The sequence below is a fragment of the Aquila chrysaetos genome, chromosome 10 (assembly GCF_900496995.4).
Source record: "Aquila chrysaetos chrysaetos chromosome 10, bAquChr1.4, whole genome shotgun sequence".
Classification (NCBI taxonomy): domain Eukaryota; kingdom Metazoa; phylum Chordata; class Aves; order Accipitriformes; family Accipitridae; genus Aquila; species Aquila chrysaetos.
In genome coordinates, this window is record NC_044013.1 from 29,951,125 (window position 1) to 29,974,910 (window position 23,786).

Consider the following 23,786-nt stretch of genomic DNA (forward strand, 5'->3'; position numbering starts at 1 on the left):
CTCAGTCTTTACCCAGGGATTGCATCTCCCTCAGGGTGTTGTCCCACCGGTGTTGTCCCACCTTTCCTATTACACAGCAGAGTGGCCAGCCATGCCCTGCCCTAGGAATGGGCCCAGCACCAGCTTTGTCCAGCCTTTTTGTGCAGGGTTGTCCCACAATCACAGCACCCTGCATGTGCGACTGTCCTATGGCTTAAAGCCAAGCTCCCCTTTACACCCCATTAGCCCCTTCTTTCCAAGTTCCCTTGTGCATCCTCCGAGCGTTCACTGTCCTCGGCCGTGCACCCCATGGGTGGTGAGGCACACTGACTGTCCCACCGCTCAGTCATGCTGTCCCCGTCACCATCTTGCTTCCCCCCACCCCAACCAGGGCTGCCTTCCCAGCATGGTTGCCTCGCAAAGGACTAACTAATCCTCATGAAGGGTCTTTTTAGATGCCAGGCTCAGCTCTCGGTTCCAGTGCAGACATGTTTCTTCCCGGACCTGGGCAGGCATCTCAGCCACCCAAGGACCCAGTTTCACCTCCCCACCGCAGGCCAGCCAAGCCAAAGGGATCGACAGCTTTGGAGCATGTCAGCCACGTGATACCTGCACACAGCAACCTTCACAGGAGTAATTAGAAAAATTAGCAGAAGCTCCATCACATGCTATGGAAGGCAGCCTCCAGGCCAGGGATACAAGCAGAGGATGCAGCACTTCTGCCCAGTGATAACTGGTGCTGCCCTGGCAGCACGGCATGCCCTCTGCTTGTCCCCAGGGCATGGTTATGCTCCGTCCAGGCAGGGACCCAGTTCCCCAGGTGAAGCAGGTCCCTCTGCTGCCCTGGTTCAACGGAGAAGCACAGAGCCTGTAACGAGTGGGGTCCCAGCTAGGGGAACCTGCTTGCAGGGGTCCCCCATCCCTGAATGTTTTGGAGGCACCACCCCTTACTGCTGGGAGCAGGACCAGTGGAAGTGCTCAGGTAGCCCAAAGGGATTATACTGGTCCCAGTCCCCAGGGCAGAATGGGACCCAGAGCCCATCGTAGCCCAGGAGGGGTAAACAGCTTTGCAGTTTAGCACCAGCTGCCCCCATATATTGCTTGTTCTTAAGCAAAGCTCCCACAGGGTCCCCCATATCTTTGGCTAGCAGGGGGACCACAGCCCCTCCAGGCCAGTGTACCCAGTAAAGCACAGGGCACAACCACGATCTTTATCAACATTTTCATTTCTCCTTACAGGGCTCCACGCTTTGTTTTCCCTGCGCACAGGGCAGTTTGCACAAGGAGCTCCAAACCAAATGCAGGGCATTGGGGATTTCTTTAAAGCATCATCTCCCAGCCACGCACAGCTGGGTAAGATGCTATCACCATCTCCCACAGCTCTTGACTGGCAGCACCAGGATATAGCCCCTGCCCAGCCAGTCCAACGGACTAGGACAGCTCATGGGAGAGCACCCATGAGAGCTTGGCAACCCAACCCTACTCTTTCAGCCCTCCTCCCAGCACTGCAGCCTAGTTCACACTTAACAGGAGCCAGGTTACAGACCAGGTGCTTATTCAGCATTGGCAGAGTCATTCACTTTGTTCCTACCGCCTGAAGCCAAGTATCTTCTGGCAGCAGCCAGAGACAGCCTAGATTAAGTGTCACCTGCAAGTCTTGCATCACTGACCATCCTGGCAAAAGCCAGCCAGGTTCTGGCAGCCAGCACACAGCTCAGGCAGCAGCAGCAAGGTTTCACAGCTGGTTTAGCTTCAGAAGTTCAGCTCGAGCAGTTTGTGTCCAAGGGCCATAAGCCTGGTAATGCAAACGGAGAAGTTTATGCAAGCCCACAGAAATGCTATCATCTGCAGTCCGGAGCGAGTCACCCCACCTGGCAGAAGGCAAGTCAGCTTTTCTTAGACAAAACTATCAGGGTAGATGTATTGCTTGCATGCGAGGCTCCTTCACACTACAAAGCCAATTTTGGTCAAGTATAGGACCACGTAAGAGCAGTCAGCTCCCATCCTCCTTTCCCCACCCCTGGGCCCCCTACGCAGGTAGCACAGGACGGGGTTTAGTCTGTGCCCAATGCTGCCCGGAGCCCCCAGGCCACCCTGCTCAGACAAGGGCTTTCAGGGGTGCTAAGAGACACAGGCCAAGCTCTTGCAGAAAGACCCAGCTCCTTTCTTAGAGAGCAGCCTTACTCCCAACACCCAGCTTTTCCTAACAACTGACCATCTCCATGAACAGACACCTCCTTTCAAGCCCAGCAAGAGTTCAAGGAGGCCTTGCTTCTGCCTCCTGCAGCTACCCCATCAGGGCCTGACAAGCCAGGGCCACGTAACAGTGACAACTCCATCAGCCATCGCTGCCAACCCATACCTGGTGTGGAAGCAGAATTAAACTGTTTCAGACTAGGATAGTAATCAAATCAGTTTAATATATAGTCAACACATTGTAAATGCATCTGAATCCTACATATTGCTATCAGCCATGGCCATCAAGCCCAGGAGACCACCCTTCTAGAAAGGCACGGAGAGGTAGGAGAGTTGGGGCATTTCCCCAGATTAGTTGCAAGTGAGAACGTGCACATGGGACCTTCCTCCTGGAGACCCAAGATAGCCAGAAACTTGTGCTTTTTGAAAGGAATGCTAGTGTGCTGGGACAAGTACAGGCACCTGGAGTAACAGCCAAGGCCTCCTGCTGACCAATGAGTCAAGAAACTCTTGCTGGCTTTTGTCTGTACTAAAACAAAAAAGAGAAAAAGAAAAGGGGGAGACAGAAGAGCCTGGCTCTGTGTGTGTGAAGGGTATTTGGTGAGGCAGGAGCAAGACAGATGCATAAGGTTGTTCTTGCCCTTGGCCAGGCACAAGGACTGTTATTTGCATTGCTTTGAACTCTGTTACCACCCCAGGGGTGAGAAGAAATGTGTCATCCTCCGGTATTGCTACCATGTTTTCCTGCACCAGCAGAGCAAGAGCAAAGCTCTGGAGCACACCAAGCATCTGGAGTGGGGACGATGGTGTCACCAAGCATTTGGCTCATCTTCTGTGGCAGCTGAAGTGGGAAGTGGCACCACGGTGGTCTCCTCATGGCAGGGGAAGCATGGAGTCCTGCAGCTTTGCAGTAACGCACCATTCACCAGGGTGGGCAGGTCCAGAGATGCTAATTCTCAAATTTTGCATAAGGGTTCTCTTCCTTGAACAGGCCTAGAAGAGAAGAGAGATTCATTCAGACAGCAGCTGCCATGCCAGTCACAGCCAGCAAGAAACCTATTTCTTGGTAACAACTCTTGTCATTTGTGCTTCATCCAGCCTCCTGTCCTGCAGTCCATCTGAAAGACCTGCTCTTACTCGAGCCGTGCATGAAGTCAGCACTATTTCACTCTCCTCCTCTACACAAGAGGTGAGATCCATTAAGAAGATCAACCTGATAGCAAACTTCTCTCCCAGGCAGTCCATATAAAGTCCAGGTAAAGCAGCACAACTGATCTTCCAGAGCACCCCTTCTGCACACTCCTTCTGTTGGACTGGACTTGGAAGCAGAGAGCCCAGACCCAAATTAAATTAAAACTGTTCTTAGACTTGCTCCCCTGCTCCTACATCCACAAACTGGGAGACAGCAAGGCAGGGTATGGGGCTGACTCCTGGGCTGGTGACAAGCCCCCATGCCACTCTGTTGGCTGCTTTCCCAGCCCTAGCCCAACACTTTTGAGGAGGAACAGCCAGAAAGGACAAGATTGCAAACTCTGCAGTCAGGCTGCAGCAAGACAGAGCCCTGGCATGGCAAGATGGTCCTGGAGCACACACAGCTCTTCCACAATCAGGTGCTTCACCCACCAAGACCTCCTTCAGGCACAACCTTGCCTGCTCTTCCTCCCCTAGAGAAGCCAGCCCAGCCAGAGGCCCCTAGATCTCCTACCCAACCTGGACCTGCAGCGGGCAGCAGCTGCAGGCAGAGGAAGGGTCTCCAGCTTTCCCCACAGCACCCCCAAAGCCAGAGACCACCCCACTCAGTGTGCATGAGCCCGACTGCTCCCTGCTCCATGGCCACCCTGCAAGAGTCCCCAGCAGCCCCAACGGGCAGGCAGGAGAGACCCCTCCACTGGCCCTGAGTGACTGGCTGCTCCCCACTTCCTTCCAGGCTGCTGTCCCCCTCAGGCAGGTCCCCACCTGCCCCAGGGCCATGGGACTCATCTGAAGGACAACCCAGCCCCAGGAGGGAGGCTGTGCACTCGCAGCACCAGGGGACTAAGCCACCTCCCAGGGAACCGCTGCCGGTACAGAGGACCAGCTCTGCAGTCAGGCTTGTGCCTGCTCTGTGCTCCTGCAGCTGTGGGCACCTGGGCTTCTGCCTGGCCCCCCACCCACTCGCTGACCAAAGGGCTGCCAGAGGGCTGTGCCTGAAGGGCAGCAGCATTACGGGTGGTGCTGTGTCTACCACCTTCTGCTTCTGCCCTCCAGTCAAGCCCCAGCAGCTTCTCCCACATGGTGAGTTTGGAGGACACAGGTCCCAGGGAGCGTTAAACACTCCCTCATCCCTGCCCAAGAGAAGCGGCACTTGTGTGGAGTCACACACCATGACCCAAGCATCTCTCCACTTGCTCCCAGAGGGCAAGAGAGCAATTCATTGAGACGGGCGAAGCAGAGACCATGTTTTCCCTGCTGGCCAGGTCTCCTCTGCAGCTGTAACCACAGCAAGGAGCCCAGTTATCGAGGCTGCTTGATCTAAAGCTTAGTTTGAGTCTCTCGCATTACTGTACCATATTTTCTTCGGATTTCATCATGCCGTGATTTCATCTCTGCTCTTCTGCAAGAAGCAAAAACAGAAAAGCCACAAGTCAGTGACTGGCAATACAAAACCAAGCAAGAGGAGCTCCTTGTTTCTTCCCAGCTTTGGGAGCTCCAGGCTGCCAGGTTTGCTCAGCCCCCCACCACCCACCTCCTGGAGACTCTGGGGACCACCAGAGCCCACGCACATCAGCAGCCCTGGGAATTTGGACACACAACCCTGTTGTGATGCTGCATCCATGAGTCACCCCAGAAAGACATTGCTTGTGAGGTTTACATTTGAACTAGGTTTGAAGCAGCGACTGACTACATGTGTTGAGCCCCACGTGCCTCCTGGCATCACGTTTGACAGTACAGGCAGGAGCCAAATTGTTCTGCAGCCTGAGGCAGTGTGGCTCGCTCACAGGGAAGCGGGGGCTGTGGGGCAACCTCACCTCTCCTCCTGCCGCACCCGCCTCTTCTCCCGCTCCCTGGCCGCTCTCTCGTCATCCTTGTCTAGCCTGACAGACAGAAAAGCCCGTTAGCAGCGCTAGGCACTCAGTTCTGCAACTGCACATCGTTGCATCTGAGTTACTCCAAGAAAACAGGGAACCCCTCCAATACTTGCTTTTTGCTCTTTGTCTTACAACGGCACCAGCAGCAGCAGCAGACCCCCAACATGATAAGGATCACTCCTCCCACCACAGACATTGCAATGATCAGGGCTTCAAAGTTCACTAAAGGATTTGACAAAACACATTTAGCACACAAGTACATGGCTGCCTGGAATTACAATATTTACAAGCATACGGCTACTGTCACCAGCAGCTTCAGTCACTGGGCTGGAGACGGGCATAACAGCCCGGAAAAGCAAGGTGGACATAGTTATCTATAGGTATACAAAGCATTGGCACCAGCACGTACACACCACCAGAGTATATGTAGCTGCTAACTATAGCCCTCAGTTACTGGCTATGAAGAAAGGCAAGAACAAAACACACTCAGGTCAAACTCCTCTGGCAGAAACAGGAGCAAAGCTGTCTTAATCACTAATCCAGGTGAACAGTAACCCATCAAGGGAAAAAAAATTGGAGGCTTCAGTGCTGAAGAGCAACCCCTGACAGAGAGGCCACAGCTGGCACTGGAATTACTGCCCATAGAAGCCAGCCTCAGAAGTCATCTAAGATGAGATGACAGTGGACTGGAGGCACTTATGGGTGTCTGGAGTCCTTGGGAGAGAGACAAAGTGAGACAAGATCTGTTGGGATTTATCAGCTTGGGGCCAACAGCTGAAGGCAGAGGGCTGCTTCATGCACCCCACCACCACATCTCCCCAGGGCTTGGGGGATCTGCTCGCCCATGCACAGCACAGAACCCACTGGGACGTGGTGGTGAAGCAGCAGCCTTGAGCCCTGGCCCTAGAGAGGCAGTCGTCCTGCTCAGCTCCTGCAGCAATAGCAGTAGAGACACCAGCCAAAACAGACATATCTAGACATCACCTGAAATCCTTTGCAACAAAGAGGGGTGTCTTCCAAGTATGATTCAGACTGTTCAGAGGCATGGGCCTGTGGAAGTATTTGTTTAGGAGCCACTTCACATACAGCAGCCAAGTTACAGAAACCCTAGTGTGCCTGAGCCTGCTTAGAGTACTTCTGATCCCCTCTTCACCACACAGCTCAGACCGCGAGCCCAGTGGCAAGCCTGAGCACCTCACATGGTGCATTTCAGGGCATTTCAGAAGATGCCTGCCTGTCCCCTCACTGCAGGGGCTCAGCAGTAGCAGGCTTATTGAGGTGCTCCAGGCTGAGCTGACTCACCACTGAACTTGCTTTCAAAGCCTTCAGCTCCTGCTCCCAGTGGAGAGCTTCATCACTGCCAACAACTGTGCCATCTGACTCTCAAATCATACCGCGTCCCTACACAGGCTAGAGTGGCAAGCACCACATGAGGAATGTGGTTCCAGATACCAACCACAGACAGCTGCCATGGCCTAGCAGGTCACCAGTGAGACCAGAAGTCAGCAAGCCACCAGCTTGCAGACACTTGTGTTTGTCCCTGCAGGTGGGCACGCACAGCCTCTCCAGCAGTCACCCAGCAGCAGGGAGGTCTGCAGGTCTGTTTTCCCAGTAAGGCTTTGAGAAAGATGGTACTTGAGACCTGACTGTCCATGGCACTATCTTGCCTTGGAGCAATGTGAAGCTTTTGCTGGCTGCGCTGTGACAGACCCATGGAGTCATGTAGGGGAGAGCCAAAAAGCCAAGGATCAGAAGTCAGCCCCGTGGGGGACAGACAAACCCAAACAGCCTCTTTAGCTCAAAAGGGAGTTTCTCCACCAGCACATGTCTGTATTGGTGCTTCTGAAACCTTGGCTTTCAGGGTGAGCCTGGGGTTCAGATCACCCCTTCCCACAGAGAGAGGTCCATGGCAGAGCACTGGGCACTTCTCCACCTGATGGTAAAGGCTTAAGTCACACACAACAAAAATGCAGACTCACTTAAAAGCTAATCTCCCACAGGACTAATCTCCTCTAAAGCAAGTTTTACAAGCAAAAGAATGCATTCTTTTATAATGAAACCTTTTGTGAAGCTACTCACATAAAAACTAGTTATTTCAAGGTCTTACACAAGTTTCACAAAAGCATAACATAGTGCTCACAAAGAGGAGATTCTTCCTCCACAATGCATGGGAGTGGTTTTAACCCCCTTGTGGGTACAGAAGAGAGATCAGCCTCAAGCACAATAGATGACAGGCGACCACAATTCAAATCCAAGCTTCCCATCAAGGGGAGAGGCGAGAGAAACCAAGCCCCAGCTTGCTTCCTAGCTGCCCCAGCCCCCAAAAGCTCCAAGCAGGAGCATGCACCAAGCTTGGTCTAAACAAGACACTAATTTCACCAGAAACCCACCAGGAAACAGAGCACCAAGGAGGAAAGGCAGCCAACAGTCAGCTGGCAGCCAGAAAAAGCTCCCGGAGGTGACCTGGCAGGCAGCTGGCAGGCAGCCGGCAGGCAGCCAGCTGCAGCACAGCTTATGCAGGGCTAGTTTTGGAAGAGGGTATTTTCTCAGGTGGGTAAGAGCTGAGCAGGACCACGGCACGCTCAGCACTAGAAGCCCATGCAGGCCTCCAGAGAAGTCACCTCGCTTCTGGTTCCAAGAGACCCCGTGAGTTTGAAGAGCCCGCCTGGGACAGCAGCCGCACCGCTAAATGTGAAGAGCCAAAAGCAGTGCAAGGAACGATGCATGGGGTGCAGAGGAGAGAGCTGCCAAAGAGTCAGACACTGGTGTGCATGCTTTGCACACCAAAGGGTTGGTGAAAGGTTGCACGGGCAGCTGCCTGCAGAGCGCCTTCGACTCTTGCTCCTAGGTGCTAGCCATGTTTGGAAGCCTCCATCACACCAAAGCACGAGGAACATATTTAGAGTAACTAAAGCCCCGCAGGTCCTTCTTGCCAGAAGGCAGGGACTGCTCACACTCTGCTTTCTCACCCACTCTTCGGGAAGTTTGCAGAACCCTGATTGACTTCAGCCTGTCATTGCTACACCAGCAGTGAGAAAGGGAGGCAAGGGAAACCTCCCATTACCACTAGCACAAGCGGCAGTCAGTGCCGTTTAGCAGCAAGCACTAAAGGCAGTCATTGCTCAAGCGCGATCCACTTACCCCAGCAGACTCCCCAGCGTGCAGAGCGGAGCTCACAGAGGTCAGCTGGGGGAAGGACTCTCCGGATGGGGTACTCCATGCACCTCCCGCTGCTGGCACACCACAGGCACTGGGACACAGGAACCAGGCAGCACAGCGTTACTGGCATGCGGCAGTACTGCCAGTTAGCCGCGCTCCGCTTTGTTAGCCACAGCAATAGGGGTACCGCCTCCTGCTCCAGAGAGCCAGGTACCACCCAGCAGCAACAGGACGCTCAGGAGTAAGAGTTGTGTTTGATCAGCACAGACTGCATCAGGCTTGCCTGCACCACGAGAGGCAGGCGAGGGGACCACAGATTTCTAGAGCAAGTAAAGGTGCTGAGAACCCTTCTCCTGGCTTGCATGGTGGTAGTAATCACCAAATCCTTTGTGTTTATTCTGTGCAACATTTTTGGGACAAGAAAAAAGCCTTTGAGACAAGCCAATCAACGCAGAACTGATGAGCAGAAGAGGTTTGTGTCTGCCCTTACTAGTCTTCCACAGCCAGACTACCTGCAGCGGCTTTGCACCCTCCTCTCCTGGTGGCTTCAACCCCCAACACCAGCATTTGGTTGGGTTTGGTCAAACTGGTTCTGGCTACGTCAGCTGTGAGATCTGACTCAAGTTCAAGTTTGCTGATACCAGAGATAAGGCAGCAGAGGTTGGCAGGACACCCATACGCATCCCACATCCACCCAGTGCCGTGGTACCCACAGACTGGTGGAGGGGCAGCTGGACCAGCCAGTCCAGCGCACTCACTCCTCCACTGTGTGCATCCCCCTGACAGTGTCTCCCATTTGTGAGGAGGAGCTCAGCAATTCCATTACTCGACTGGAAAAGCATACAACAAAACCCAAGCAGTTTCTAGCAACCTCTTCTCAGAGCACCAAGGGGTGTTTGCCCTCTCATCGTCATGGGTGGGTGGCATTTGCAGGATGCTCAGGACAAGAACAGGGGAGCAGCCCCCCTTCCAGGAGAGAAACTGCTCTGTAACAGCCCCGCAAAGCCCACGCTACATTTTCAGGCATCATGAGAGGTTGGGAGTTTTACTGCTGCTACTTACGGTGACATTTTTCAGACACTCTTCACAGCTCCTGTTCGTATACTGGTGACAATCTACAGGAAGGAAAAAAGACACCTCAGTACTTTGAAGAGATTCTCAGTGGTTTAAAACTCTGGGTGCCTTGGAGCCTGCTCCTGCCCACTGCTTTGCTTGCTCCAGGAGGCAGTCACTCCTGTTGGACCAGCAGCAATGCAGCTTAATGCTGCTGCAAGAGCTACCAGCTGCAAAACACAGTGTCATGGTGGGAAGCCCAAATGCAAAGGGAAGTCATCTGCATTGCCCATGCTGACCCAAAGCCCCGAGCTGTGAGTTCCTCTCCCTGGGTCTTATTTCCCTAAAAGCCTGAGCATGTGCTGTGGCCAGCAGGCAGCAGGACAGCTGGGGGACACAGCTGGGGTCGGTCCAGGGGGACCCCGCGGGGACAAGGACAAGCATTGGGCAGGTGGTGCAGTCCCATAACACCGGATGATGGAGCAGCTCAAGCAAACAAGCCCCAGACAAGGAAGTTACTACCAGGAAAAGCAGAAACAGAGGAACACAAGGGGGACACGCAGCTACAGTCCCTGTGGGAGCCTGTACCCTCCCACCGCACATGAGGACTGTACCCTGCCCCAGCCAATTCATCCAAACCCTCCTTCAGCAGGAAACGCTCCAGGTGACAGGAGCGGCACCGCAGCCAAAATCTGTGCCCATGTTCAGAACCTGTTTCCACCTCCATTTGGCAGAGGAAGACCCCTGGTCTATAGACACGGCTGGCTCTCAGCACCAGTGTCACCATGGATGACAACATCCCCAGGGGATGCAGCTCAGCTCGGTGGGGAGGAATGGATCAGGTCTGAACACAGGACAAGGTGGCCCAGTCCAGCCACCTTTCTCGGCTTGCCTGCAGCTCCCGGCAGCGCTGGCTCTTCAGGAAAGTCTTTCTACAGGATACTTGCCTGCCATTTCACTGGTATGCTCCCCCAGGTCCTCAGGAAGGGTGGTTTGCCAGCCCTTGAGGATCAGCCATTTAAACCTCACCCCTGCCTAAAGAGTTTAAGCATCAGCCTGTTTGACTGTGGTTTTAAAAAAAAAAACAAAAAAAAAAACCACCCACAAACCAATTTGCCTGACTACTCAGCAACTGGTGGCAGAAGGATCACTGCTTCGCAGCACCTTAATCAGGAAAAAATCAGTCCCAGAGGTGCTCGTTTTCCACGCTCACAAGCAGCAAAACTGCATTTTCTCTCTCCAGCTGGCAGGAACCCTCAGCTGTGACCCACTGTCAACAGTCACATGCTCTGCACAGACATCCAAACAACTGGGCGATTTATTAACATAGCTCAGATAAGGGTGTTTACACACCACCAGGAGAGGCCGAGATTGCAGATTTTAAACACTTTAGGAAGCTGAGTCTTCCCTGTTTCTCCAACCGAGGCTGGAAAAGCATTACAGCATCTGTGCTGCCCCCAGACTGTTTGCTTACAAGGAGTCACGCAACAGCCCTCTCGCACCGCAGGAGGCCATCGGCAGGCAAAAGGAGAGCCTGCGGTTTTAACTGGGCTTCCTACTGATGCTCTGCTTTCCCCAGGGGTGTCCCCTCTCCTGGCACCCCCAGCTGGGGTTCATCCTCTTAGCTGTTAAGTCAAAGCAACCCTCTTACAGCTGTATGGGAATGGGCCATTTCCAGGACATTTGCAGCCCTTCAGGATTGGGGTTTTGTCCAAAGTTCCATCTCATGGGACAAGCCCACTAGCATGAGACAGCCCAGGAGGCACCACAGTCCTCAGGGACAGAGGTGGCAGAGCAGCTTTTGCTGTGTCAGAAGCCTCCTGAACAACGCTTTTGTCACTTGGCTAAAAGAGAAGTGAATGGCTTGGGGGGGGAAGGAAGACAGCAAAACACATGCTGGTCCTCACTCTCCTCCCAACTGGAGGCACCATGCAGCCGTCAGAGGGCTAGTCACTACGTGGGGGACAGTCGCTCACTCCGAAGAGCAGGCAGACTTCTTGGGACACCCCTGAAGGTGGCTGTCCCCACCCTTTGCTAGAGCTTCTTCTCCACCTGGCACAGCACCCACAGGGCTATGCTATGTTCTCCACCCACCAAGGAGAAGCAGCCGGCCACTCGCTGCTCCTCACCCTCACCTGGATCTGACAGCACCCATCTTCTTCCTGGTGTGAAGCTCTCAGCCTGAGGGTCCCCCAGCCCATCTCCCCTGTCCTGAAGGAGGATCTCCTCCTCCAAAGGGCCATCAGTCACCCAGTGAGTCCCCCCTAGCCAGGACTGGTACCCAACTCCTGCCCGAGACGTGGCCAAGCCATTAGCATCACCAAACGCACAGTTACATTGCGGCGGCAGCTGGAAAAGTGGCAAGTAAAGCCTCTCTTCCAGCAGCCCACCTTCCAGACCCCAGAGGGACGCGCCAGTGCCCCGTGCTGCGCAGGATTGCACCCTGCGGAGCTCCCACCGAAGACGGGACCTGCTTTCCCGGCTCCCACTGCCCATCCCCATCCTGAGTGGCCACAGGACCCTGACCAGTGGCCACCCCGCACCCAGCCAGCGCACGCCTGGAGCACAGGCCACGGGGTGCCAGCCCGCTTCACCCACCAGCCGTCCCGCAAAAGCAGGGTCCAAAGTAACCGCAAAACCATGAGTTTTGGGTGCTCTGCGAGGAGCGCTTGCTGCCAGGATCCGCTCCCCATCCCCTCCGGCGCTGGGAGGGGAACACCCGACCGGGCCGGGACCGCAGGGCTCAGAGCCCCCCCTCCGCCCCGGCTCCCGACGGGGGAGGGTGTCAGGGGACCGGACACCGGGGCACCCACCCCGCCGGGACCCCGCTTACCTCCCGGCACGTCCTGAGCGGCGGCGGGCAGCAGGGCCTGGGCCAGGAGCAGGGCCTGGGTCAGGGCGGCGCCGAGCCGGAGCACCGGGGCCATGGCGGAGCCGGGCAGGGCGGGCGCCGCCGCCTATGTAGGGCCGAGCAGCGGAGGCGGGCCGGGGGTGGCCCCTCCGTCGGCGGCTACCGGTGGGGGAAGGGGCCGGAGCGTACGGAGCCGGAGGAGAGCGAGCACCGGCTGGAGGAGAAGGAAAAGCCGTAGGGCAGAGGGGGGGCGGGGGCTGGAGGGGCGTCCCGCCCGGTTCCACATCTCCCGGGGCTGCCGGTGCCCGCTGGGGCCGGGGGGGCGGACGGACACCGCAGCCCCGGTCCCGGCCGCAGGAGGGGGCCAGACCCCCGCGGGAGGGAGGCTGCGGAGGCACCTGCCCTCCCCCTAAACCCGCCGGGTTTGGGTAGTGCCAGCCCGAAACGGAGACCCCCTGCTCCAACCGACCCCCCGGAGCCCCTTCCCTCACTGTTACAGCAGTCTTTATAGCATGGAAGTGCCTTAACTTTTTAAATAAATTTATTAGTTCATTTGCGATGTGACGAGGTAGTGGAATTTTCCTGGAGACTCTGGTATTGTTCATGCCGAAGTAAAACAAATAAAGGACAGCCCGGCCCTGGAAAGAAGGACTTTGCTTTGTGGAAGCTCAGAGCTGTCCCTGAAGGATAAAGGGTAGCCCGGTCAACCACAATAACGCCAGCGTCCCAGCCCTTCTGACACATCTTTGAAACCCTCCCAGCATCGTCTGGCATCACAGATCGGTAACTCGAGCAAGACCGACTCCAGGGATGCCTGGGTCAATAGACAAGCGGCAAGAATGCTGCAGAAATAGAGTGGCTTTGCAAAGTTTGACTGTGATTAGCAATTGGTAGCATGGCTGTTAGTGATTAGTCAAGTCATGTCGTACCTGACCGTTTGAAGGCTATAAGAACCCCGTGTAAAACCACATTCGGGTGCCCTGATTTGGCCTGGACACATTATGCCCATGAATACATATTTACCTTTGTAATTCTATGCTTTGTATCCCAGCCTCTCTCCTTGGTCAGCACGGGCCAGGTGTGAATGTTCATGGTGCCCAGGGCGTTGTGGTCTCCCGCCTGGGCAAGGCAAGAAGCCCGCTGGCCCTAAGCCCACATGTTCAACATTCGAGCTGTGAGAAGCTGCATCAATATAGACAGGGATTTTCACATGGTGTAGGTCAAGAATACAGCTGAGTGCTTTCCTGTGCTGGAGCCAGAGCTCCACACCGCTTGATTCATGCCCAGTGATGCAGACAGCCTGAAAGAAATGGGTTTCCGACTGTCAGTTCAAGGAGGGTTGTGATGCTGCCTGCATGGGGCTGCTCTGGGACCTGGTTTTACCCCAGAACCGTTGGTAACGGGATAAGAGTATCACTACATGTACATGGGCTTCTTGGCAGCAGCAGGGCAGAACCGCTGTTCCTAGGAGTGCACCCATCCCAGCTTGCAACTCTGCACCTGGGTCCCCGTAGGCGCTGCAGGGTGCTGTATACCCGCCAGCCGCTGCTCTCCTGCTCCACAGTGATGGCTGAAGCCACCGTCCCTTGAAGTTGGGTGGGCATTGGGCTCCAGCGTAAAGGCACGCTAATTCAGAACAAGACCAAGCTTTTTCGGGCAGACACATGGCTGCAAATCCCCAGAGGGCATCTCGCCCTGACACCATCAGCCTATCCCTATCGTGCCCCCAAAATGCACCTTGCCCCCCTCAAGGTGCAGGCAGGAGCAGGCAGCCTGGCACAGGCAGCGGGATGGGGAGACACAAGCTACCCCCGCGCCAGCACCATGGCCAGGAGCACCCTCAGGATCCCATGGAGGGACTAAGCACCACCCGGCTGTTTCTCTGTGGGAAAGCTGGCTGAGTTGTTCATGGCTGACTGGTTTTGGCTGTGGGGCAGGCGTGGGGCGGCGTGAAGGAGCCCATGGGTGGGAAGCAGGAGGCAGTGCCGGAGATGCACTGCAGAGCTGAGAGTGGGTGCCGAGGGCAGAGCTCTGGCTTGGCGAATAACTGACTCCTCAGCGTGGAGGCAGATCAGGGAGAAGGAAGAAAATGTATTTTGGATTGCCCTAAAATAAATAAAGACGATGACTAGTATTTTTCAGCAAAACAGAGAATGAAACCTGAAGAAAGCGATCGCATAGCTTGAACAGGCAGCATTGCTGGCCACCCCTGCCACCACCAGCTTCATCGTGCTCTGCTCTGAAAGCTTTGCTCTCCCTGCCGTGTTCCTGGTGTCCCTGAGAGCCAGATGGGCTGGCCGCTGGTGACAAAGATCCTGCGGGCTGGGAGAGTAAACAGCCGATAATGTTAGGTTGGCCGAACGGTGGGATGTGGGGGCTGAGCTGCGGGAGAGGCGTGACGCGTAGGAGGGAACGGGCCTCTCCATTTTGCCACCGCAGGCGAGCGCTCTGACGCCAGCAGTTGCCTCTTGCAGGTGGTTCAGGTTTTGGCAGCTCCTCGGGAGAAAAACAGGGCTTTTTCCATCTAGTGGGGACTCGGGGGCTGTTGAAAAGTCATGAGACCTGGGGGTTTGTTCCTCTGAAAGCAGCTGCTGGTTGAGGCTGGGCAGGCACTGGCATCACTCCGGCATTAGCTGGCCCAGGGAAGTCTCCCCGAAGCCACCTCCAGAGCTGGAGGCAGCTTTTTCACAATTGCTGAGCAATACCCTGAGACCAGAGCCACTGCCGGCTGGCTTGGGCAGCAGGAGGAAGCATCTACCAAACCATTTCTGTTTGCAAAGGGCCTCATTCGGTTGTCCCGGGTTCATTCGCAAAGCAACACTTGGGCTACAGAGCATCCTGGTGGCATGGGCGGGGACCCAGAGTGAGCACCTGTGGGTGGGCACCCAGGCACCGAGAGCGGGCAAGGTGCCAATGAGAAAGCCAGGGGAGACTGAAACACTGCTCTAATCCCACCGGCCTTTTCGGTCCCTCTCCTTATTTGTCTCTGAAGGGTAATTTCAAACCCTTCAAGATGGCCTCAAGTGGTTTCCAAGGCGACGGTGCTAAAGTCATCACTGCCATGGAAACCCTCTCTTTGGCATAATATAAATATTTCCCTTGAAGGAGGCTGGATGAGTGGGCGATGTGCTATTTTCTAGCACTCCCTGGCTGCAACAGGACAATCTCAGGAGATGGAGGGGTGCCGGGGAGGATAAAATTAGCTCGCCATGCCGGCCGGTGATGGAAAGAGGCGATTGCCAGTGTTTCAGTGCAAAACCTGGGCTTGTTTGTGTCAGCGGGGTCCAAATAAAAAAGATTTGCTCTGTAGGGAGGAAAAGAAAAAAAATGAGGGGGAAAAAATAAAGATTGAAAACAGTCACTTTTTCTCGTGCTTCTTCAAAGTTTTCCCTTTAGTCCCAACCCCATGTCTCCACTGGTCAGTGCCGGGGGGGGCAGTCCTGGAGCACCCTCAGTGCTGGGTAAAAGACAGCTGAGCCTGAGCCAGCTTCTCCTGGGAGCACATGCGTGGCTGAGGTGCTTCATTTTCCTTTTAATTGCTTCCTTTCTGACTCATCAACTCGCCAACACCTACACTTGAGCCAGGGGAGAAGTGCTGGCCCGCAGTCCCCAGCATCGGCGGTGAAGCAGGAACCCCCGAAACCTCCCACTGTGCTGCAGCGTCCCCCAGACCAGGGCTGCCTGCAAAGGCGGTGGCTCTGCTGTGGGCCCCAGCCCCTCGACCCTTCCAGCCCCCCGCCTGCCTGGCTGCACTGTGCTCAGCACCCGGGCACGTCTCCGAAGAGGGGCTGCTGGCGTGCCTGGTGTCCCGCATGGCAGGGACGCCCCGGCGGACCCCTGTCCCCCCCGGGCACGTGGCTGTCCCTAGTGGCAACCCGCTGCCTACGGCTCTTGTCAGCCACCGGCCGGGGAGGATTTCCGAGCTGCCGTGGGAGATCCTGGCGTGGCAGAGTGGGTGTTTTCCTAAACAGAAACCGGGGCCGAGTGGAGCAGAGGTGCCAGGAGCACGATGGGAGCTGGGGATGAAGCGTCTGGAGAGCTGGTCTGTGCCCGGGCTGGCATGGAGGTGTAAACACCCCCTGTCCCCGAGCAGATGGCTCCTCTCACATTCATGCTCCAGGCAGATACCAAAGGGCTTTCCTAACAAATAAAACTCCCACCAAACGCAAGCACGTTCTGGGCCTGGAGCAGCGCTTCTTGCTTTCCTGGAAGAAGGGGATGCTGGGCTGGACCGCCCAGGCTATTTTTAAATCGCTGTAGCAACCAGAGAATGGGGAGACATAGCGTGCCTCCAGCTGGGGGTGAAGTCCTGCCCTCCGTGCTCTCGCCTGCTGATTGCTGCCCTTAGGCAGGGGCTGGGGATGGACAGGCAGTCCAGGTGGGTACAGCCCCCACCAGCCAGCCTGGCTGGAGGAGAAGGGCTCGCCCTGTGAACCCCCCCCAGCACCACCCCAGAAATTCTCCCAGGAAGGCAGAGAGCTGCTCCGAGGCCTGTTTGCCCTCCCCGTCCCCCGAGGTACTGCCAAGGGTGTTGGGAGGCCGGCGGGGTCAGACCCTGGCACCTGCTTTTCTTTTTCTCCCTTTGGAAAAAAAACCAACAACCCAAACCCAGAGCAAAACAATTAAAATGTTCCAGCTGCTGCCTCGGAGGAGTGATCCCAGATAAAACCCCAAGGATCTGCCAGCTAAATATAGCCTGAGCCCCATAAATTAAACAAAAGCTTTTCACTGGGCTCTCAGAAAGCCGGTTCCAGCAGCAGTTTTATCTATGTAAGGTATAACTCCGGCGGTATTTGTTATTATTAGCCATACCTCCCCCATGTCACCGACCTCCCCAACGCTGTTGTTTAGGAACATGAATTGTGCAGAGCCAGACTTCTCGCTCCCGGCAGCTCCTCTGCTGCGGCGTGATCACACCTCGGGCTGCTTTCCTGCTTTTTTGTAAGAATCTACAAACCCATTTTTTTTCTTTTGGACAACTTGTGATTATTCGATATTTGCCCATCTCAGATGTCCCGTGTTTTCTAGGGCCACCCTCATTTAAGGCCTGTCTCGGGCATCTGCTTAATTTTTATCCCTATCAGCTGTCCTAGGAGCTCTGAACCCTTAAATAAAATACAGTCTGCAATGCAAAGGTGTTGGAAAGCTCTTGCAGATACTGTGCAAGCCAACACACATGTAGGTGCCTTCTTTTTCGCAACAAGGTTATTAACAGTATCTTACGCTATTATATATATTACATTGTATATATATGATATTATATAGCCAATGACTTATGGCTTTCTGGGAGTTTTCTTCCCCAACCCTTTAAAGAAGTTTCAGCATCCAGCTGCCTGGAGCGCACATGGCCAGCTCATGAGTAGGAGCTATGCTGCTTGTGTTTCCGAGCATGAGTCCGCGCCGCTTTCTCTCCAATGCTTCCTCCCAGTGCGCTGTGCTTGGTGTGATGAGTGCATCCGACGCCTGCTTTCCCACCCCAGATATTTAGGCTTTGTTGCTTTTTTTATGGGCTTTTGCAAAAGTATTTCACTTAGGGCACCCAGAGCTGCTCCATCCCAAAGCCGAGGGCTGGCCCAGCCAGCGTGCAGCACTGCTGAAACCCCGGCCTCTTGCTCCATCCCAGTGCTGGGCTTTGATTCCATTTCTGCATTTGCTGGTAGGTCTATGGGTAAGCAATCCAGCCCACATTTCAGAAAGATGTGAGAAGGGCTGGCAGCCCAGAAAATCCAAATCGCCTTTTCCAAGTGAAAGCACCATCTCCTCGCCGAGTTTTTCTCGGCCTCCCATCGCTCCTGGCTCCCGGCAGCACGACTGGCTCTGCCGAAAACCACCCAGCAAAGTTCCTTCTTGCTGAGCTACGAGCAAGCAAGCCCCCACAGGTGCCAGCCTTTCTCTGAGGCCACCTGCTTGTCTCTTGTCCCCCGTGTTGTCATGGATCCCCCTAGCTTTTTTGGTTCCCTGCAATGGTTTTTAGGCAGATAGCCCTTTCCTGGGCAGGGCGTGAGGAAGAGGAGGATGGAGCTGCCTCCCCTGGTTCCTTCTCAGGGGCTGGAGGCAGCCCAGGGACTCTGCACCAGCATCCTCTCCATCCCTTGGGAGCATCCCAGGGCAGGTGGGAAGAAGGACAAGGTTCCCCCTCCCACCATCTCCTTGGGTTTGTACTTCTGTTTGTAAACATGCCTTTACCTGCCCCCTCGGCAGGACACAAAAAAACCCCAAACCCCAGGCTATTTTAAGTGAATTCAACCCCCCCCCCCCCCAAAAAAAAAAAAGTCAACTCTGAGGCTGTCATGGCTATATTTAGTTGGAACTTTTCTGTCCAGGATTCAGACTCTATTTGGAAACCCTGTACCTTGGCGTGCAGCCAAGCATCTCGGTTTTATACAGTAATCCCTCAGCATATGGCAAATATTTCTCATCTCCTGGTGGCTGCAGCACTGGCCCCGGCAGCCCAGCAGCAGAGGGTTTTAAGCTGAAACTGAGACAAGCTGGCTGGCTGCGGCTGTGGATTCACATCTCAGACCCAGAAGGTCTTTTAATAGAAATATCTTCTTGACGTAGCTTTAAAAAAAACCCAAACCCTCAGAGCATCAGAGCTGTCCCCTGCCCTGGCCCCCAGTGCCTGGCGGGTGTTTTTGGGGTGCAGACCTTGGGGTATCTCTACCAGCCACTGGCCTGGGGTGATGCCTGGGAGCGGGGTAGTGGGGAGGAAGATGTAGGGCACCCCGAACCATGCCCCCAGGCCTCCCTGGCTGGTTCAGCTGTCAAGGTGGGAAACAACTTCTGGGTTATTTTGTCCCTCTCTCCACTGAAAATGTCATGAAAATTCCCGTTTCACATGCCAGCAGTACTGGGGTTCACACAACAATCGCCCAGAGCAAGGTGTAGTTCCCAGTAACATGATGGTGTTTCGGTGCCAACAATTTTGTCCTGACAATCTGCAGGTGTCTGACTGATGCTTGGGGAAGCAGCATCCTCACATGCCCTGGTCCTTTGGATGAAACAAGGCTTATGACAGCATCTCTCATGGAAACACAGAAAGTAACCGAAAGTAAAACTGCAGGTTCTCGAATGCCACGTGCATTTCCCTGCTCTGTGGCAGCTGTGAGATAGAGGGAAGCAGGAGCCAGCTGAAAAAAGGTGATCAAATGACTATTTATACAGCCCTTCCAAATATTTTAGACTCGTGACATGCATGATGATGTATAACAAAAATATCTGCTTCAAAACCTTCCAAGTTAAATCCCACATCCTTATTTTAGTTCAGGAGTTCAAGGGATTTAAGGAAGTATATACTTAAAGCGATTCTTCTTATCGCTCACAGCAAGGAGTGAGTACCTGAGCTCACAGCGCTCAGGTACAACAGGGCAGGCTTTGGGGAGAGACCTACAACCCAGCACCATGACCCTGGGGAAGACGAGCCATGGCAGGGATGCTGTCTGGACCAGCTGTGGGAATAACATGAAAGGCATCTGCAGGGATGTGTAGGATCAGTGCCTTCGAGGTGGTTTGGTTCAGGGACCCCCCTGTCCCCACCGGCAGCCCCGTGAAGCCTGCCATGGGGAGTCTTGGTGTCCCCTGTAGCCTGGTGCTCCAGACTACTCAGCCTATTAGGTTTCTAACGAAGCTAATTTAATCTCACTCACTTAAGAGAGGCCAAAGCACCCAAGGGACCGTTCGGGGCTCTGCAGGGCCCAGGAGCTGGGGGCAGCTGAGCCCCCAGCCCCCAGCCAGGTGTAGGCAGGAGCAGAGGAGTGCCTTGGGGGTGCTGGTGTCTCGCAGCACCCCAGCCTTGTTGCTCCTCACCTTCCTCGTGCCGTAAGCACCAGCACAGCATGTCGAAACTAGAAGTCTGGCGGACACAGCTGGGAGCCAAAGACGGCAGCAAACAAAGATCCGCCAGCTCCTTCTGACCCCGTGCATCAGCAGACTCCACCGTGCTTCCCCAGCGGATCCACGGCTCCGGGGGCAGGGCTGTCCTGGCAAAGCTCAGCTCACGCCAGCACGCCACGCTGGGACCGCGTGCTCCGGTGGTCCAACCCAAGGCACAAGTCTGCTGGTCCCTTCCCCTGCCTCAGGGGCAGCAGCTTGTGGGGTCCCCCCCCCGGTCACTGCGGCATTCGGTTCCCCTCTCCACCCTGTGCCGTTTCCCCAGCTTTGGTGGGAGAAGCCTGAGAATGGGTGGCAGAGCCCATTCCTGCAATGCCCAAATGTCTGCCGGAACAGAGCCAAGCTTTACAGAGTAGTTTAAACACCCACTAGCATGTTCCCTAGAGCCCGATGATTCATCGATAGCCACTTGGTTCAGCTGTACCTCTTCACCATCCCTGAATGCAGCATTTCCCTAAATCACACGGGCTTTTTCTGCCACTATTACACACCTGCGGGTCCAGCTGTTCCTCCCAGACACTTTCTATACAGTGCCATCCTGCTTTAAAAGTGCCCACTGTCTGCATGACACGTCCTGCCTTTGGGCGAGACACAGGTTTGTCATGGCAGGTTTGATCCCCGCAGTCTCCCTGCAATCCCTCTTCCCTGAGGACAGGGGTTTCCATGCCGTGCTTATCGCCCCACGCAGCCACCCGTGTCCCTTGCAGCACAGCCATGCAGGACGAGAAGGATGGAGATTCGGATAAAGGACTCTTTATGGATGAAAGGCTGGTGGAAAACATGGGCAGCCCAGCCAGCCCTTTGGTTAAGGATGCAGGATCCGTGTGCGCACTCCCAGTGAGATGGGGTGGCCATGGGAACCAGCTACCCCACCAAAAGTGACCCACAGCCAGGTGGGTGTTTGCAGGTTGTGCAGGTTCTGCACATCCCAGAAGGTGGAACGAGTTGCCCAGGAGCTCTGCTGTGCAGCGAGGTTTTTTGCTGTAATTCTGTTTTTTCTCAGTCTCAGCCTGGGAAGTTTGAGCTCACAGTGCCAAATGCCGCCCCGACGTGTTTATTAATGCTGATTGTAAAACCTTGGCAAAAGCATTCACCATCAGGTCTGCAGAAATCCTGCCGGATCCGCTGCCTTCCAACCAGATGGGCCTTATTAAGAGATGTCATAGTGCTAACAACATCTGACAGCTCTTGGACTCCCTTCCCTTCTCTGCTCTGTGTGCTCCGAGCAAGGCAGCAACCTGAGCTGAGAGCTGAGGGGAGGCAGGAGCCCACTGTTCCCATGCCTGCCCCAAGGGGCACGGAGCCAGGGCTCTGCCTTGGCATGGGCTCCTGCACCCCAGATTTCCTTCGTGTTCTTCACCTTCCCTCCTCCTCCCACCTCCCTTTTCCTGCCGGAGCACCCAGCTGCACCCAAGTGTGTACAATGAACTGTCACCCACAGCGTCGGCCACTTGAGGTTGCAGGTGATACACTGATATCTCTGTACAAGAGGGTTTTTCCATGTACTTCATTGAATGTGTGATTTTTCCACTGTGCTATTTACTTGAGTTAAAATAACTGCTGGGAGCACAGATATGGCAGTCTACAGAGCTGTTTTCTACATGTTTTAGTAACACAATAACATGCCAACATTAGCAGACACAGGCAGAGCACCTCCTGTACGACTGGGCTGAAGCATCCCTCATGTCTTTGCTCTGCGTTTACACTGCTGAGGTGTAATTTCGGGGAGCAACATGGTTGGAACATGGGTGGGAAGGTGTGACATTGCACCCTGCATTTTGGGTGTGTGGCTGGCCATCCCCGGTGCTCTCTGCTGACTGCTTCTGCTGCCGTGATGCTGTGATGCCTTCCCTTTCTCACCCATTGCATTGTCACTGTGGTCATCATCTTCTGCAGACTCAAGGTCACTCAAGAGGAAACAGGACAGGGCTGATGTTTAGCAGAGCACCCATGGGTGCTCTGACTCGGCCCATAGCACTGCTCTTGGTCACCCGGCTCCCTCCCACCTGGGTTTCCCCAGCCCGTGCTGAGCTCCCAGGCTCAGGAGGAGCCAGCAGCTCGCAGGCTCCATGCCACCAGTCACCATCTCAGCCTGAGGTCCTCCTCCAGCCTCAGGGAAAATGCCGCTTCGCCCAAATCCCTGACTCACTCGCACCAACTTTCCCCGACAGCAGGCTGGATCCGTGCAGGAGCTGGGCTTGGGCAAGAGCTGCGCAGCCTTGGAGAGCTGCTGCTGGCACTACTGCGTGTCTTGCCTCTGACTGCATTGCTGCAGCTCTCGCTTGCTGCCAGCCCCTTAGATTCCAAAATCAGAAATATGTCACCCTCCAGAATGTCATCCTGCCTAAAAGTCATGCAGTTTGGTCTCCAGGTGCAGGAAGCAAGGATGGAATCACCTGGCAGCCAGCAGTGGAGATGCTGTTGTTTCCCCTGCTCTGACGCGCAGCACCCCTAGGCAAGAGGCTGGGAAAAGCCCACTGGGGTGACACCAAGTTCTTTGGGAAAACACATGGTAATGAAAGCAGCCAAGTGGCTGAGCGGCCAGCTGTCCTGCCCCACCACAGGCTTGGCTCGCTGGGCACTGGAGCCCCAGCACAACACCCGGGACACCCCAAATCACCATGACCAGTGGCTGGGAAGGGGCCAGTTTGACTGCGCCAGCATCTCCCGCCTCTACAGCTGAGTGCCTCTCGGGGGACATCCCATCCCTGCCGCGTTTTCTAATTTCCAGCCTAATCTGCCACTCGCCAGGCTCACTGCAACTTAATATAATGCTGGTGACCACGCGCAGGCGGGAGCAGGAGAGCTCGTCCCTGCTTGTCCCCAGGGGCACCACCGCCGAGCAGAACAAAACCTGTAAAAAAAAAAAAAAAAAAGCAGCCTGGAAATTTCTCAAGTGTTTTTTATGTTTTGGTTTGTGGGGGGGTTTTCCCCTTTTGAAATTTACCATCTTTCCTCTGGTCACTGAGAAATAACTGGAGGGGTGAAGGGCAGGCAAACAGCTTTCTGAGCAGCCTTTGGAGCAAGAGCTGGGGCTGGAGGAGCCTGGGCTCATTTTAATTGTATCTTGACTGCAGTGCTCATTACTCAGAGCCCTAACAGGCTCTGCGGTTCCCATTTGTAATCACACATTCAGTAAAATAATCAAGTTATAATTGCTAGGGATTCCTTCTCTGCTACGTAACAGAGCGCAGGCAGGGGAGGTTGCACTGCAACTGAGCTAGCAGCAAACCTCAGCGTTGCCTCGGGTCAATGCTTCAAGAGCAAATTAACCAGAGCTGAAGCAAAAAGAGAGCTGATAAAAATCCCTCAAATCTGCCCAGATGATGGAATGACACTTTTAATGTCTCCTTTGCTTGTTGCACTGAGAAAAGCATCCTCTTCCTCTTGGGTAGCCCTAAAATAAGTCTTGCCCTGCTTCCGTGCCTCTGCCCGTGCCTCTGGGAGCAGCAGGGGCTGTGGATTCCCGCGGGTGCTGGACAGAGTGGGCAGGGAAGGGATTTCAGCCCCCAAAGCTGCAGGGACCTGCGCTTTCTGCCTATGGCTTTGCTGGCCCATTTGCCTCCTGATTCCCGCTGGGGTTTGGGTCC

General features: G+C 54.9%; 1 protein-coding gene across 1 annotated transcript; it reads right to left on the minus strand.

Moving 5' to 3' along the window:
- Positions 1–2,379: 2,379 nt before the first annotated feature.
- On the minus strand, positions 2,380–12,570 carry LOC115347527 (PTTG1 interacting protein). Its single transcript, XM_030029011.2, has 7 exons — positions 12,289–12,570; positions 9,465–9,517; positions 8,385–8,493; positions 5,357–5,465; positions 5,184–5,249; positions 4,722–4,768; positions 2,380–3,168 (listed from the first exon to the last, which is right to left on the minus strand). The coding sequence occupies exons 1-7, from the start codon at positions 12,380–12,382 to the stop codon at positions 3,125–3,127; spliced, it is 522 nt and encodes a 173-aa protein (XP_029884871.1). The 5' UTR covers positions 12,383–12,570; the 3' UTR covers positions 2,380–3,124.
- Positions 12,571–23,786: the final 11,216 nt, after the last annotated feature.